General features: G+C 45.2%; 1 protein-coding gene across 1 annotated transcript in view; it reads left to right on the forward strand.

Moving 5' to 3' along the window:
• Positions 1 to 12700: 12700 nt before the first annotated feature.
• Positions 12701 to 14303, forward strand: part of MANBA (mannosidase beta) — a 74251-nt gene continuing 72648 nt past the window's right edge. Inside the window, exons 1-2 of the mRNA XM_060246991.1 lie at positions 12701 to 12850; positions 12960 to 13166. Of these exons, the coding sequence (XP_060102974.1) occupies positions 12975 to 13166 (192 nt within the window). The 5' untranslated portion in view covers positions 12701 to 12850; positions 12960 to 12974. The remainder of the gene's footprint in view (positions 12851 to 12959; positions 13167 to 14303) is intronic.

Here is a 14303-nt window from a genome sequence, read left to right on the forward strand (position 1 = left end):
ATGGGCATTAGGAGTGCTTGCAGGCTGGAGAAGAATACACAAACAGATAGGTGCATGCAGGTGTGGGGGTAAAAAGAGAGGACTGCCCACTTTCCACCCCCATTTTGGCTCAGCATGAGTTTCAGAGAGATTTTTCTGAAAATGTATTTACTTCCAAAGAAGAGGCAAGTTTGGGGGAGTGCCCTAGAAGTGACATCACAGGAAAAGGAGTTTTGGTTCAGTGTGCTCTGGAAGTAACATCACTTGGTCCTTGCCACCACAGGAAATGACATAACTCCTGGCTCCACCCCCAAATTTTGTGGGCCACGAAGAAGTGTAAAAATAACCTGGCCACAGGAAAGAAAAGTTTGGGAAACCCTGCTCTGCATGCTCTGACAAGATATAAGGGACCTGTAAATTGATCTTGAGAAGCACTGAATTTAGCTAGGCAGCTGTAACTTCACCCCAGTTTGAAGACTTGGAAGTGGTGGTGGTGAGGTCTCTGTCCTACTACTGTCAAGGTGCTCAAGGTAGAAGAAGAAGAAATTGGATTTATATCCCACCCTTCACTCTTGAATCTCAAGAGTGGTCACAATCTCCTTTACCTTCTTCCCCCACAACAAACACTCTGAGGTAGGTAGGGAAGCTGCCCTTTCAAGTACCTGTGAGAGCTGTGGCTGACTCAAGGCCATTCCAGCAGCTGTAAGTGGAGGAATGGGAAATCAAACCCAGTTCTCCCAGATAAGAGTCCACACACTTAACCACTGCACCAAACTGGCTCTCCGTTTGGTAAGCAGTGATTTGTGTGTTATAAACAAGTCATCCCTCTTTTTGTGCCATAAGGGAAATTCACCAGGGCTCCCTTCATACTGGCATAGCAGTGGGTGATGAGAAAAGTGTCTCTTGTTGATTTTGACTTGCAGAATTACTAAAAGTATCAAGTCTGCCCTGCTGCAGGCCTGCCCGCAGGCAGTTTCATGTTACAATTTTAAGCATATCCCTTTACATGGATGACAGCTGTAATATGCAAAGATGATGATGTGTGAAGTTGGAATAATGTTTTATCACAGGACTGCTTACTCCTAGAATTGCCAAGGGATAAGATCCGCCCCATATAAGAGACTTCTTCCCTTGATACTAGGGGATCTTCAGGTGCCTTGCAGTTACAGCTGTGGCTACTTAAGGGTAGGTTGACAGGCAACATTTTGCCCTGTGCCTTTAAAGGCTGCTGTATATCAAAGCCCTCTTCAAAAGCTTGAGAGCAGGCTGGGTTATTTTACTATCCTGCTTTGTAACACTGCAGCATTCTTAGCACTACCTTAATTGTTTTCATGAAAAACCCTTTTGGGAATCAGTACAAGCCATTTCCTGTATGAAGATGCTTCTCTTTTGAAACTGAGCAAAGCAAGACACTATTTATTAACCAATTACATCCAAATGGCCGGTGCTTGCAGTCAGGGGAAAGTAATGGGCCTGGGAAATTGGTGCCACCTCATTTTTGCTCATTCCTGGATTCTGTTTTGTCAAGCTAAAAAGAAGCAAGCCCCTTCTAATCTATTATCAGACATGCGTAAGGAGGTAGTCTATTAAATGTGTGACTTTTACTATATTAGCTGTGAGCTACAGAAGGATTCTGGGTAGGAAATATGTAAATGAATAGAAAAACGTGTGCTGTTTTCAGCTTGCAGAAGTCTACATCTAAAGCGGCTCTCTGACTTGCAACAGCACAGGGAGTAGCAGGTTTCATATTAATCATGTAATAAGTGCATTTTAGTGTAAATAGGGAAGCAATCACCCTGCCCTACAGCTCTAGCCAGCTAGGTTACAGCCAGCTTGGTTGGGCGGTTAAGAATGATGGACTTGAATCTGAAGAACTGGGCTTGATTGCCCACCCCCCTTCCACACAATGCCAGCTGGGTGACCTTCAGCAAGTCGGAACTCTCTCAGCCCCACGAGGTGCCTGTTGTGAGGGGAGGGAGGGAGATTGTAAGCTTCAAGACTCCTTAAGGTAGAGAAAAGTGGGGTATAAAAACCTCTTTTTCAAGTTTGAAAAAGGGAATCTGGCTTTAAAGTACATCGGTGTTTTAGGGGGAGAGGAAAGGACCCTGCTGGTGTTTTTAATCTCATGGAGAGAGTAATTGTCTTTGGGTGGCTGTTCTTCCATAATTTTTTTTTTAAATGCTTGTGTTTCAATAGTCTGCTTCAAAATAACTTGAAAAGCCTATTACAGATTTGAGTTTCTATGTTCACTAATTTGAGACGTCTCTAAAACAAAACTTCACACTAAGGAGAAAATTTCAATGGCTGCCGTTTCCCAGGAGCCTCTGGGCCCGTGCTGCACTGCAGGGATGTAGCTGGTGCTCCTCATTCAGTGGGCCTGCAGCACTTCCAGGAAAGATCAGGCCCTCTCCAGCCATTTATGAGAGCTCTGTCCATTCTCCATACACACCTTGGCCATTCCTGATGGGAGTTTCCCCCTCATCTTGTCCACATCTCAACAAACTCTCCCAACTTCAGGTTTCTCTTTAACAACAAACCGGAGGTGAAAACAAACATTCTTTACATGGAAACGTGTGCCACAAATTTCAGGGTGGTCTCTCCCCCCCCCCCCCAAACATTCTTGGCAGTCATTGCCATCTGTGGCTCTTGTGTAAAGCACAATTACAGGAGGAAGGGCACACTATGCCATCTGTAAGCCGTACCACTTATCAAAAGTTCTTTTTCCCAGGTCTGTATGTTCTCAACAGAATGCCTTGGCGTTCACACTTTTCCATGTGAGCGCCATAATTTCTTGTTTTGTCCTAACCAGTCTGCTGAAGTGGGTAAATCCTGGATCAGCAATTTTGGGGGCCACTGTGTAACTTGGCTATGTGTGAAGGGCCAACAACACTGGCTTTGCCCATTGACTCCTGAACAAAATGAAGACCCCTCCAAGTAACATCACTACCAGCCTCATACAAAGCTTTGGTCTCCAATTTGGCATCTCAGCTATCTGCTCACCAAAACACAAAATTGGAGTTGTCCATGGAGTCATGTGAATGGAGAGCACACCCCAAGCCTCTGCTATTGTTACCACAGGGGCAATGCCTAGCTTATGTGAACAGAAGGAAACTTTCTTATCTCATGGCTGCTGTGGACTCTGCCAGGAACGATGTGGCGGTGAAATAGGGAACTGTAGTGGAGGAAAAGTTGGCAGACGTGCTTCCTCCTTTCTGCTGCTGTCAGAAGTGCCTTCTGTCAAGAGGGAACACAGTAGAGAAAAGAGCTTCAAGTGCCCTTTGCATGTCCTGACTCAGCTTTAAGAAAGCACAATAAGGTCTCCTGGGAAGCAGGATTGTTGTGGAGGCTCAGGTTTGCCCTCAATTGACTATCTGTAGGGTATGCAATTTTGCAATGTTTTTTTCCCTCATTGTATAATGTTAATACAGTCAACTAGAAAGGGGGGATGGTACAGTAAAGCTTGCAAAACAAACTAATTCCAGTACCCGTCTTCTAAATCTTAGCCACTTCAGTTACTGGTTTGTTGAATTTTGGTGTTTGGTAGGCAACAGTGGGAAGGCTTCTGGAGTCTGGCCCCACTGGTGGACCTGATGGCGCCTGGCTTTTGGCCATTGTGTGATACAGCATGTTGGAGTAGATGGGCCACTGGCCTGATCCAACATGGCTTCTCGTATGTTCTTACGGACGTTGCTTTTAATGTTCCCCTTTCTGTCCCCTTGGATCTGGGTAAGTTTGACTCTAGAGCCAACTAAATGAGCAGGCACTTTGAACATGACATTGTTATTTATGCAGATGACTCTTCCTTGATAGCTGTGGCATTGCTGGCACCTACCTAACCTTACCAAATGGATTTCGGAAGTTAAACGATTGGCTGCTTAAATTATTATGTGCTTTATGGGCAAGCAGCAGACACAGAATAAAGCTTGATCATAGCTGCAGCTTACTTGTGTGAAAGCTGCAAATGGGAGATAAGCAAAGCTAGTCCCCCCCCCCCCCTAAGGCAATTGGCCAAAGCCAAAATTTACTGTCATTAGGGTAGCCAATAATTACAATCTCCATTTTCACCACATCATGTGTGCTTGCTTGTGACCTTACATTTATTTCAAGGACATGTTATTTAATTTAGGGGGGGAGGGGGATGACATTCTCCAGCATGGGCAATGTTTTGAATGCATGCATGTGCCTTATAGTGGGTCACACTGCTGTATCTGACTGGGTTTCTCATCAAACCCTCCAGCCAATAAAGGTCTTTCCTGGTAGCTGTGGCGAGAGATCCTTTGTAACTGGAGAAACACCAGCAATGGAACATGTGCAGCTGCTTTACACAATAAAACTCACTTGCAAAGTAAATTGAAAGTGCTTTATTCAGCATGCGTGGAAGCACCTTAGTGAGCCACTGGTAGGTCAAGGTCAGTAGTGTTAACTCTGGCTGCCAGCAGCTTTCCAGGATAGGGTTGTGAACCAACAGATGGGGCCTGGACATCTCCCAGAATTACAGCTGATCTCCAGAGTACAGCTCCTTGGGAGGAAATCCCCGTTTTGAAGGATGCATGGCATCATCTCCCCTGTGAGTTCTTGGCTCTCCTTAGGCACTGCCCCCAAATCTGCAGGAATTTCTCAAGCTGGAGTTAACTCTCCTGTTCCAGGGTCTCAGCCAGAGGTCTTCCATATCATCTACTACCTGACCTTGTTCTTAGAGATGCTAGGGATTGGACCTGGGACTTTCTGTGCATAAAGCAGATGGCTCTACCACTGAGCCTTTTCCCAGTCTGGGACCAGTGGCATGCAAAGCTAGTACCTGACTTGTCCTCTTTTCTTATTGGCACATCCATTGAATTTTAGCTTTTCACTCCCCTTTCAAACTATCAACAGCAAGCTGTTGCTCATGGCTTTGACTACCTTCTTGTGATCTCCTTACACAGAATACTGTTGTGGCTTTCTCAGTTTTGATTGTATTAAACTCTGTGATCTATCCTATCCTTAAGACCTGTAACACTACTTCCACTGATATTGGATGTGATATAAACGTATGACAAAATTAAATTCTGTGATCTGCATTTGAACAAGTGAAGTATGTTTAATCTGGATAGCCCAGCCTAGCCTGATGTCATCATATCTCAGCTGCTAAGCAGGGTTGTCCCTGGCAAGTATTTGGATGGGAGACATCCAAGGAATACCAGGATTGTGACACAGAGGCAGGCAATAGCAAGCCACCTCTGAACATCTCTCGCTTTGAAGATCCTACCAGGGTCACCATAAGTCAGCTGTAACTTGATGGCAAAAAAAAGAGAGTATATCTTATATATAGTGTGTTTATTTTGCGTAACAATTCATTCCACTTATATTTGTGATTTATTTCATGCCTTGCCTGCCTCCCTAGTGAGGACCTCATGAGGCTTACATCATGCTCCTTCCTCTCCTCCATTTATTCCTCACATCCACCCAGAGTGTGTATGCGACACTGGCCCAAAATCACCCACCAAATTTCCATGCCAGACTGGGGATCTGAATCTGTGTCCCAGAGCTAGCTTGATACACTGACTGCTATACCTCACTGGTGCTCTGACAAAGAAAAAAGGGCCACTACGAAGTGTTGAAGCTGTATCCAGTTCTCTGTTCATTGGAAATTCTGTTCACTTTGTTTCTGAGATTTTATTAACCATTGCCCACTTTCAAGTTGATGTGTAGCCATAAAGGGAAAGCAACTTGAAGTGGACTTTTTAACATTTGTATCTCCACTACCTGACATTACATTTTATGACACACACATGGCCCGGCCTGGCAAGGTCTCATTTATGTCAGATCTGGCCCTCATAACAAATGAGTTCAACATCCCTGCCCTTGGATGTCACAAAGAACTTCCAAAGCTCCTGTTAATATTAATGAACAGATAAATACATGAATGTTTACGTGGCACTTTTCACAAATAAAGTTAGTCTGCCTTGCTGAAGCATGCAGCCTGGACAAGACTGATATCTGAGCCAGTGCTTGATTTGTTGCTAAGCAGAACAGCCATTTTAGTGGAAGCTGCATTTGACCCATGACTGAGGAATGCACAGGAAGTTCTCTGTTATGCCCATCTTGACCCAGGGTCCCCAAACTTTTCAGCCTATGGGCACCTTCAGAGTTCTGAGACAGAGTGGTAAGTGCAACCACAGAATGACTGCCACAAGAGGTGGAGCCAACCACAAGAGGCCGTGATTGAGGTCATGCATAACAATAACTCTTTAGCATATAAAATTTAAAAATACACAAAGATCTTCAGGCAAAAGCTCAGTTTTAAAGTGATGTTCGTTAAAACGGAAATTTTAAAACAATGTTGTACTGTGGGGGAAGCTGCTGCCAAAGCAAACTTTTAAAAATCTGCACAGTCAATTTAATCTCCAGTGGCCAATCAGAAGTCTTGCTGGACAAAAGCCCCACCTAGCTCTGCCCACTTTCTAAAAACACTTGGTGGGCATCATGTTGGGGGACCCCTGATCATGACCTTAAGTTTTAAAGCTGTGATTTTCCAGGTACTGAACTCTGTATCCCAAACCAATGTCTGTGCTTGTGCAACACTGGAATGATGGCATACACACGACAGGTGTTAACTTCACTGTCAAATCAGTTTGAGGTGGGCTTAATATCCCAAGATTGCTGCTGGCACTGCAAACAAAGGAAATGGGACCTTCTTTCATATGATGTGGTCCACACTTCAAGTTCCACTGTGGTTTGAAGTGAAAAAAGCACCTAAGCTTTGTTTTTGGCACATCTTCAGATCTGTCAGCAGTGCATTTATTGAATCTGATCATTCACTTAGGCTGCTTTCACATGCTTTGGATAATACACTTTCAATGCATTTCAGCAACTGTTTGCAACTGGATTTTCCCATTTCGCAATCTGGATAATGAACTTGCTAAAGTGCATTGAAAGTACATTCTTCAACATGTATGAAAGTAGCTTAGAAAGAAGAACCAGTGATGGATCTTGTGGGTGACAGCAGTAGCAAAAAAATAGTTCTGCAGTGTTAGAAATCCAGGTAGAAAGGATGTTGGGCAGGGGTGACCAAACAGTGGCTCAGGAGCCAGCTGTGGCTCTTTCACACATACTGTGTGGCTCTCAAAGCCCCCACTGCCCCAGCAGCTGGCTTGGAGAATGCATTTAAAATTGTTTTTTTTTCCACCTTCCCCCATCTATTTGCCTTCCTTTCTTCCTGCTCTCAAACATCTGACATTCATGTCTTGCGGCTCGTACGTTAAGCAAGTTTGGCCACCCCTGATTCTGGACACAGATATAAAAAGTTATAGTGTTTTCTGGAAGAAGTGCATTGAAGAAAAATGGGTATTTGGTTGGACTTTTTTCCAGCTATATGGCTTTGGATGGCTTTTGTAGGAGGAGCATTTATTAGGAATTGAGAAAGTTTTTTCCTTTTAATAATTATAGAAAAGAACTTTAAACATCTCACCTTGTTTAATAAAACATGTCGAGTGGCAAAGCAATCTAGTTTTGTTCACAAAGGCATGTCAGCAGGCACTGAAGTACTTCTAGGCAAAGAAGAAAAATGCTACATTTGTTTCCACTGAATAAGCGATGGCCACTCTACCCCTTTTCTGTGGCCTGGAGGTTCGAAGTACTTGTCCTAAATCTATATGTTTTCTTTCAAACTTCCTAGGCGAAGCAGCAACAAAGTACTGCTGACTCGCCTGGCAGTAATTTAATATCCAGCTCCAGCTGGTCAATTGCAGATGGTACCCTGATAACATACCAGCAGGATACTAGTAACATAATATCACGTTTTATCTTAGCATTTGGGCAGTGAACAAAAGACATTATTTTTTATTCAACAATTACATTGTTCCCTGACCTGGATAGTCCAAGCCAGCCCAGTCTCAAAAGGTAAAATGGATTGGCTTGGTTAGTACTTAGATGGGAGACCACCAATAAAATCCAAGGCAGGCAATGGCAAACCATCTCTTATTTCTTGTCTTCAAAACCTTCTGGGATTTCCATAAACCAACTGTAACTCAATGGCACTTCCCCTGCAAACACACACACTGTGGAATGGGCCTCCAGTGGATGCAGTGATGGCCACCAGCATAGATGGCTTTGAAAGGCTACTGAATGGATTCATGGAGGAGAGGCCCATGAATGGCTACTAGCCATGATGACAAAGGGAACCTTCATATTCAGAGGCAGAAGGGAACTCTGGGGGAATGACTTGGCCTCTGTGCACTCTTTGGTAGACTATTTCTTTACATTATTTATAATCCGCCTTTCTTACTAGGACTCAAGGCACATTACACAGGGATTAAACCCTGCATTATACAGGGATTATATCCTGCAAGAAACAGGATGCTTGATAAGATGGGCCACTGGTCTGATCTTGTATTATAAGCATACAGCTCTCCATTCAGAACTGTATAGTTTATATGGAGTCAGTAGAAGCTAATCCAGAGATGCAAGATAGCCAGATTAGTTTGCCACTGCAAACAAACAAAGTCTCATGTTAACCTGAGCCCTAAGGCTGTTTCCAGACATCACTGGATAGTGTGCTACAGCAGTCATTCCTGAACTGGATTATCCTGCGCAGATTAGCCAACCCATTTGCAAAATGACTGCTATTGTGTGAAGATAGCACAGTTTTTCAACAACATGTGGACATAGCCTAACATATTTACAGAGAGATCCTCTTCTTATGTTCAAATTGGCTTCTTTTTAATTCAGCCACCTTTTTTGTCTGAATGAACTGCATGTTAGTAGGGCAAGTAGTATGATCTGGCAGCCCCAAGGACACAAATTGCCACACAGGTCATCACAGGCATAGAAGCAATGGGGTGACTTTTACCCACCCAAATCACTAACATGAATTGAAAAAGAAACCCATCTGCTTGTGTGAATAAGTTTTAGGTTTTATCTGGAGCGCTGCCGCTTAAGAGGCTATCCTGGTATATACAGCTTATTTTTTAAAAGGAAAAGATTCAAGCTTTTTAGTGTGCTTGCAGCCAAGGACTCATGCAGGAGGAATATTTTCTTCTGAAATAACTCCCTTTGTAATTCAGAGGCCGTGGCAATCTGGGTTCAGGACAGATGATGATGGAAACTGCAAACCGTTAGCTCTGAAGCATTTTCACTTTATTTATTCAGCTTTGAAATAGACTGCGTTGATTTTAATACTGCTTAACATTTACAGAGTTGGTTCAACAGAAGGTGCATGCTATATAGAGGCAGACTTCAAAGTAGAAAAGATTTTCTCTCTGATAAGGCCTGTGCCAGGAGAATAGCTTTCTGAATATTTATTCCTGTCCCTGAACAGCATAGCAAATGTGAAAGATAAGGTTCTGGTTTTGAGTCCCTCTAATGGAGCCTGACGTGTGGTTAGTGAAAACGAACCATTTGTAGAATGACTGAAGTGTGAGGTGGAGATGATAATTAATTGTATGTAATTTGGTTTCCCTGAGATGGGACTGGTTTGCTGATTCTTCTCCCATAAGGAGCCTTTAAAGCTGTACAACCCTGCCCTGGAGAGGCCAGTCTCATTGAATCTTGGAAGCTAAGTGGGCTCAGCCCTGGCAGGCGACACCCAAGCAAGTTCAGGGTCACTGTGCAGAGGCAGGCAATGGCAAACCACCTCTATTCATCTCTTCCCAGTTTGGTGCAGTGGTTAAGTGTGCGGACTCTTATCTGGGAGACCCGAGTTTGATTCCCCACTCCTTCACTTGCAGCTGCTGGAATGGCCTTGGGTCAGCCATAGCTCTGGCAGAGGTTGTCCTTGAAAGGGCAGCTGCTGTGAGAGCCCTCTCAGCCTCACCCACCTCACAGGGTGTCTGTTGTGGGGGAGGAAGGAGACTGTGAGTACTCTGAGACAAATTCAGAGTGGAGGACAGGATATAAATCCAATATCATCATCATCTTCTCTTGAGAGCCATGTGGAGTCATCATAAGGCATCTGTGACATGATGGCACTTTACGCACACAATTACATTGTGGGATTTGCTGCCAGTGGATGCAGTGACGGCCACTAGCACTTCCCACCACATACCTACCAATCTTCTCAAGCTCTAGCTTCAGCTTTAGAGGTCCTGCAATCAGTTTCAGGATGTCATAAAAAGGAGGGAACCTTGGGTCCTGGGCCCCTGCACTGTGTATCTGTTGGGGAAATTCACAACAGTACACATGGGGTTTTCCAGTGAACCAAATAGCACACACCTCCTGGTACCACTGCAGGTCAAGAAATGGTGTCTCCATGCATGCCAGAGCAGCAAACTGAATTAGGGACCATGTGCACAAGAATGGAGAACATACAAGTCATGCACGACTGCTACACAGGATACAGCTGCATACAAAGCAATGCAAGAAGAGTATTATTACTTACCAAGCAAGGCTTGCCAGTAAGCTATGACGGTGTTTACCCTCACAACTGCAACTAGTACAGATGATTTAAGTACCTTTCTTCTCTTTCACTTACATGTCTGAGTCCTGCAGGATGATTTCACACTGGTTGATGTATTTCCTGTGAGTCTTTCTTAGCTCTGGTTCATAGCAGGTAATGGATAGTTTAAAATGTGTATCAGATATATATGAGAACTGAGCCATTTCAGACTGCAGGTTGGGGGGGACTGTATTTCAGGAGGCTCTTCCACAAAAGCTCCAGGCATCAAGCTGCTGGTCAGTCTGGTCGACTTTTTTTAAGGGGAGTGTGTTGATATGCAGAAAGCAGGTGAAGCTTTGAGTGCTATTTTATTTCTCTACCCTGCCTTCCTTCCCTGACCTCAAGACGCTTCCCAGGCACTGATTTGACCTTGATGTGCTTAGCTTCAGCAAAAAAAGAGAAAATGCCGTGCTTTGTGTCTTTAGAGTACGCACTGAGGTACAGGGCTAAACTTTAGCACCTGCTGGTCCCAGCTAGCCTGACCTTGTCAGATCTCAGAAGCTAAGCAGGTTCAGCCCTGGTTGGTATGTAGATGGGAGGCCCAGGGTTGCTACACAAAGGCAGGCAATGGCATAACACCTGTGAGTGTCTCTTTCCTTGACAACCCTATAGGGTCACCATTAATTGGCTGTGCCTAGATAGCTCTCACTACTACCAATCCTTGCCAATTAGACTTCTATTATGAGGGCAGTTCTGGGGCCTGCTTCAGAGGCTGGCAGTACCACAAATGAAGCAAAACTTTATCCTTTATTGCATAAGTGAGGCACATAATAAAATGACAACATCCCTATTGCTATCTGCACTCAGGAGGATGAAATTTAAGGTAAACCCGGTATTACTGACACACAGTCACTTAAAAATGTGAAACTAGGTGATGACCAGGCCCTACTTGTTCTTTGTCTCCAGAGGGAGGGCAGAGGCTGGTCAGCAGCAGCCAAACCCATGAGACAAGGCACAAACAGCGAAAGACTTTCACCCTTTAAAGTCCATTTTTAGAGTGGTGGCACTGGAAATCCACTTTCAGCCATGTAACCAGGCTAGTTGGCTGCAGCTGAAATAGCAAAGGATCTTGTGATATCTGAGGCTGCAAACAGAGGTGGTTTGTCAGTCTACCTGGCTGGTCCCTCATTCAAAGATTAACTATGGGCAACCCTGCTTAGCTTTCAAGCTGCGACAAGAGAATACTCTTAGGCTGCTATACAGCTTAAAACGAACACAATTGTCAAACCAGGATACTGTGGGAGGAAAAAGGGCAGCCACTCTATATCTGTCAGAGGGCCAGGCCAAGGTAGGCCTAAAAGAAGGCCTGTAAACTTCAATCCCTTTAGCAGGGCTTTGATATGCAGAATCCAGCCAATGGAAAGAGGCATTGTGCTAAAACTATTGGGTTAAATGTAAAAACCCCCTCAATCAATTGCCTTGGAAGCACAGAAGCTTTAGGTAGTATCCCCCCTCCTCTATATTTCCTAGTTAAGGGGAAAATGCTGTTCAAACAAATTACAAAGATGATCTGACTTCAATGGTAACGAGAGTGAAATTTTACTTAACAAAAATAGAAGCGCATCTTATATGACATACTCACATTGGTACATTTAAACTCAATGACAACAAAATAGGAGTCAATTTCACCTTTAAGACCAACTTAGTTTTATTCAGAACATAAGCTTTCGTGTGCATGCACACTTTTTCAGATGACTTCTTCCTCGCCTGAAGAAGTGTGCATGCACACGAAAGCTTACGTTCTGAATAAAACTAAGTTGGTCTTAAAGGTGCAATTGACTCCTATTTTGTTCTACTACTTCGGACCAACACGGCTGCCTATTTGGATCTACCTCATTGACCAACAGATTAACTTCCAAAAGGTTAACTTGCTACATCTCCTAGCCCTGGTAAGAGAGAGGAGAGATCTTGCAAAAGATGGAACAGAGGGCAAGCAAGGGCCAAAAAGAGGTTCAATATCTAACCGATGAGAGAAGGTGGGGCCAACTGTAAAGTGTACCCCAGAGAGAGAATCTTCTTGCATGCAGAGTTACAATATCCAACGAAAACATTGCTGTAGATCAAACCCGAACAGCTATTAAGACGGCTTCAGCCGTAGGGAAGCCGGCTACCCTTAAGAGGAGGACTTACAGAAACTTTCTTTGGGTCCGTTGCTGCAAACAGACAGGCTGGCACGTGAAATGCAATGACAAGGAAGTCCCTCCGGGCTGATCAGAGCTTCTCTCCATCGTTGGATATAAAGGCAATGAATACTTGGCGGACTCGCAAAAGGCGGAAGTCTTTCTTCACCTTCGTTACTTCCCCCGAAGCCCGCCGGCGGCGAAAGGAGAAGCGGGAGTACGCAGGCGCTCTCTCCCTTGCGCAGAGGGCAAAAGCGCAGGAGAGACTCCACCTTCCCGGGGTTGCTCAGCTGAGCTGGGCAAATGTGCGGCAGCAGAGAAGCCCCAAGGAGTCTTGCAGGTCTCCGGGGCGCTCTTTGGGGGAACCTCCCTATCGCTACCACCCCTCCATCCTCCCCTTCCCACGGGGTCTTAATGCCATAACTGACGCCCGCCTCCCTCCGTTTTAGCTGGGAAGCTGCAGGATGTCTCCAGAGGCTTTGCTCCTGATCCTGCCGCTCTTGGTCGCCTTGGGGAAGAGCGAGTGGACGGCGGCTCCTGCCCGGTTGAGTCTACGAGGGAGCTGGCGGTTGAGCAATGGGAACGGTTCGCTGGTGCTGAGAGGGGATGTCCCGGGGTGTGCGCACACCGCCTTGCTCCGGCAGGGTCTCATCCAGGTACCGTGCGATGGCGGTCCGCCAGCCTCAAGCAGCCTGAGTGGGTCCGGCTACAGAGTCGCTAGAGCGCTGAGCAAAACTCTGAAACCTGTTGGGAGCCGCAGCCAACCGGGCGGGGCGTTGTTTTTGTTCGTTTGGTTTTTATCTAACACTAATTTGATAGGAAAACGGACGAGGGGGCAGAACAGTTTCCACACGTGACGCTAAAAATGCGTTTCAAGGACTTTCGTGCTCCCCAACTCTTCGTTTACTTATTTATGCCCACCTTTCTGCCCGGTGGAGATCCACAGCAGCTCACACGGTACTCCTCGCCTTCATTTTATCCTCCCAACAACAGCCCTGTGAGGCTCCGAGTATGTGACTGGTCCAAGGTCACCCAACAAGCTTCCATAACAGAGTGGGGCATTCCAGCCAGGGACGCCCAAAGCGTTGTCTGACACTAACCGCTACACTACACTGACTCTCACTGGCTAGTTGTGCTTCTTGGTGTGGCCACAGGAGAACTGTTTGATCCTGTCAGGAAAGGGTTTGAAATGTAAAATATCCAGGCCTCAGATTCAGTGGGAGCACAGCTCCTGAACCTTTCTGAGAGTTTCACCTCCTTGTCCATTGAATAGTATTGCAGCTGCATAACAATCCCTGGATGAGTTCCACCACCTATTTTTCTACAAAACAACCCCTTATAATATCCCACATAAACACACCACCATGCACTTTGACACTGTCAGGCGTTGGTTTGGGTATGTTTCCACCTCTGCATGTGAATGTGCCAGACTGGTGTACCAGGCAGGGTTACCAGTTCAGGATTTGGAAATTCCTGGATATTGGGGGTGGAGTGAGGGAAGGAAGGGGAGGGACCTCAGTAGCATATAATGCCATAGAGTCCACCCTCCAAACCAGCCATTTTCTCTGTACTCAGTTGCAATTACGGGAGATCTCTTAGTGCTCTCTGACTCGGAGGATGACAACTGTACTGCTGAATGTGTTTTTATGTGGCAGGGCTTGTGTGTTACCGGTGGCTGCCATCACATGATTTTGCCCATATGATTGTATCCCCCAATATTGTCTCAGGACTGTTGAAACTGTGTCTGTGTGGGGTCATATTTTACGTCTTTCCCCAAATGGCTTTTCTGTTAG

Source organism: Heteronotia binoei, chromosome 9 (assembly GCF_032191835.1).
Source record: "Heteronotia binoei isolate CCM8104 ecotype False Entrance Well chromosome 9, APGP_CSIRO_Hbin_v1, whole genome shotgun sequence".
NCBI lineage: Eukaryota > Metazoa > Chordata > Lepidosauria > Squamata > Gekkonidae > Heteronotia > Heteronotia binoei.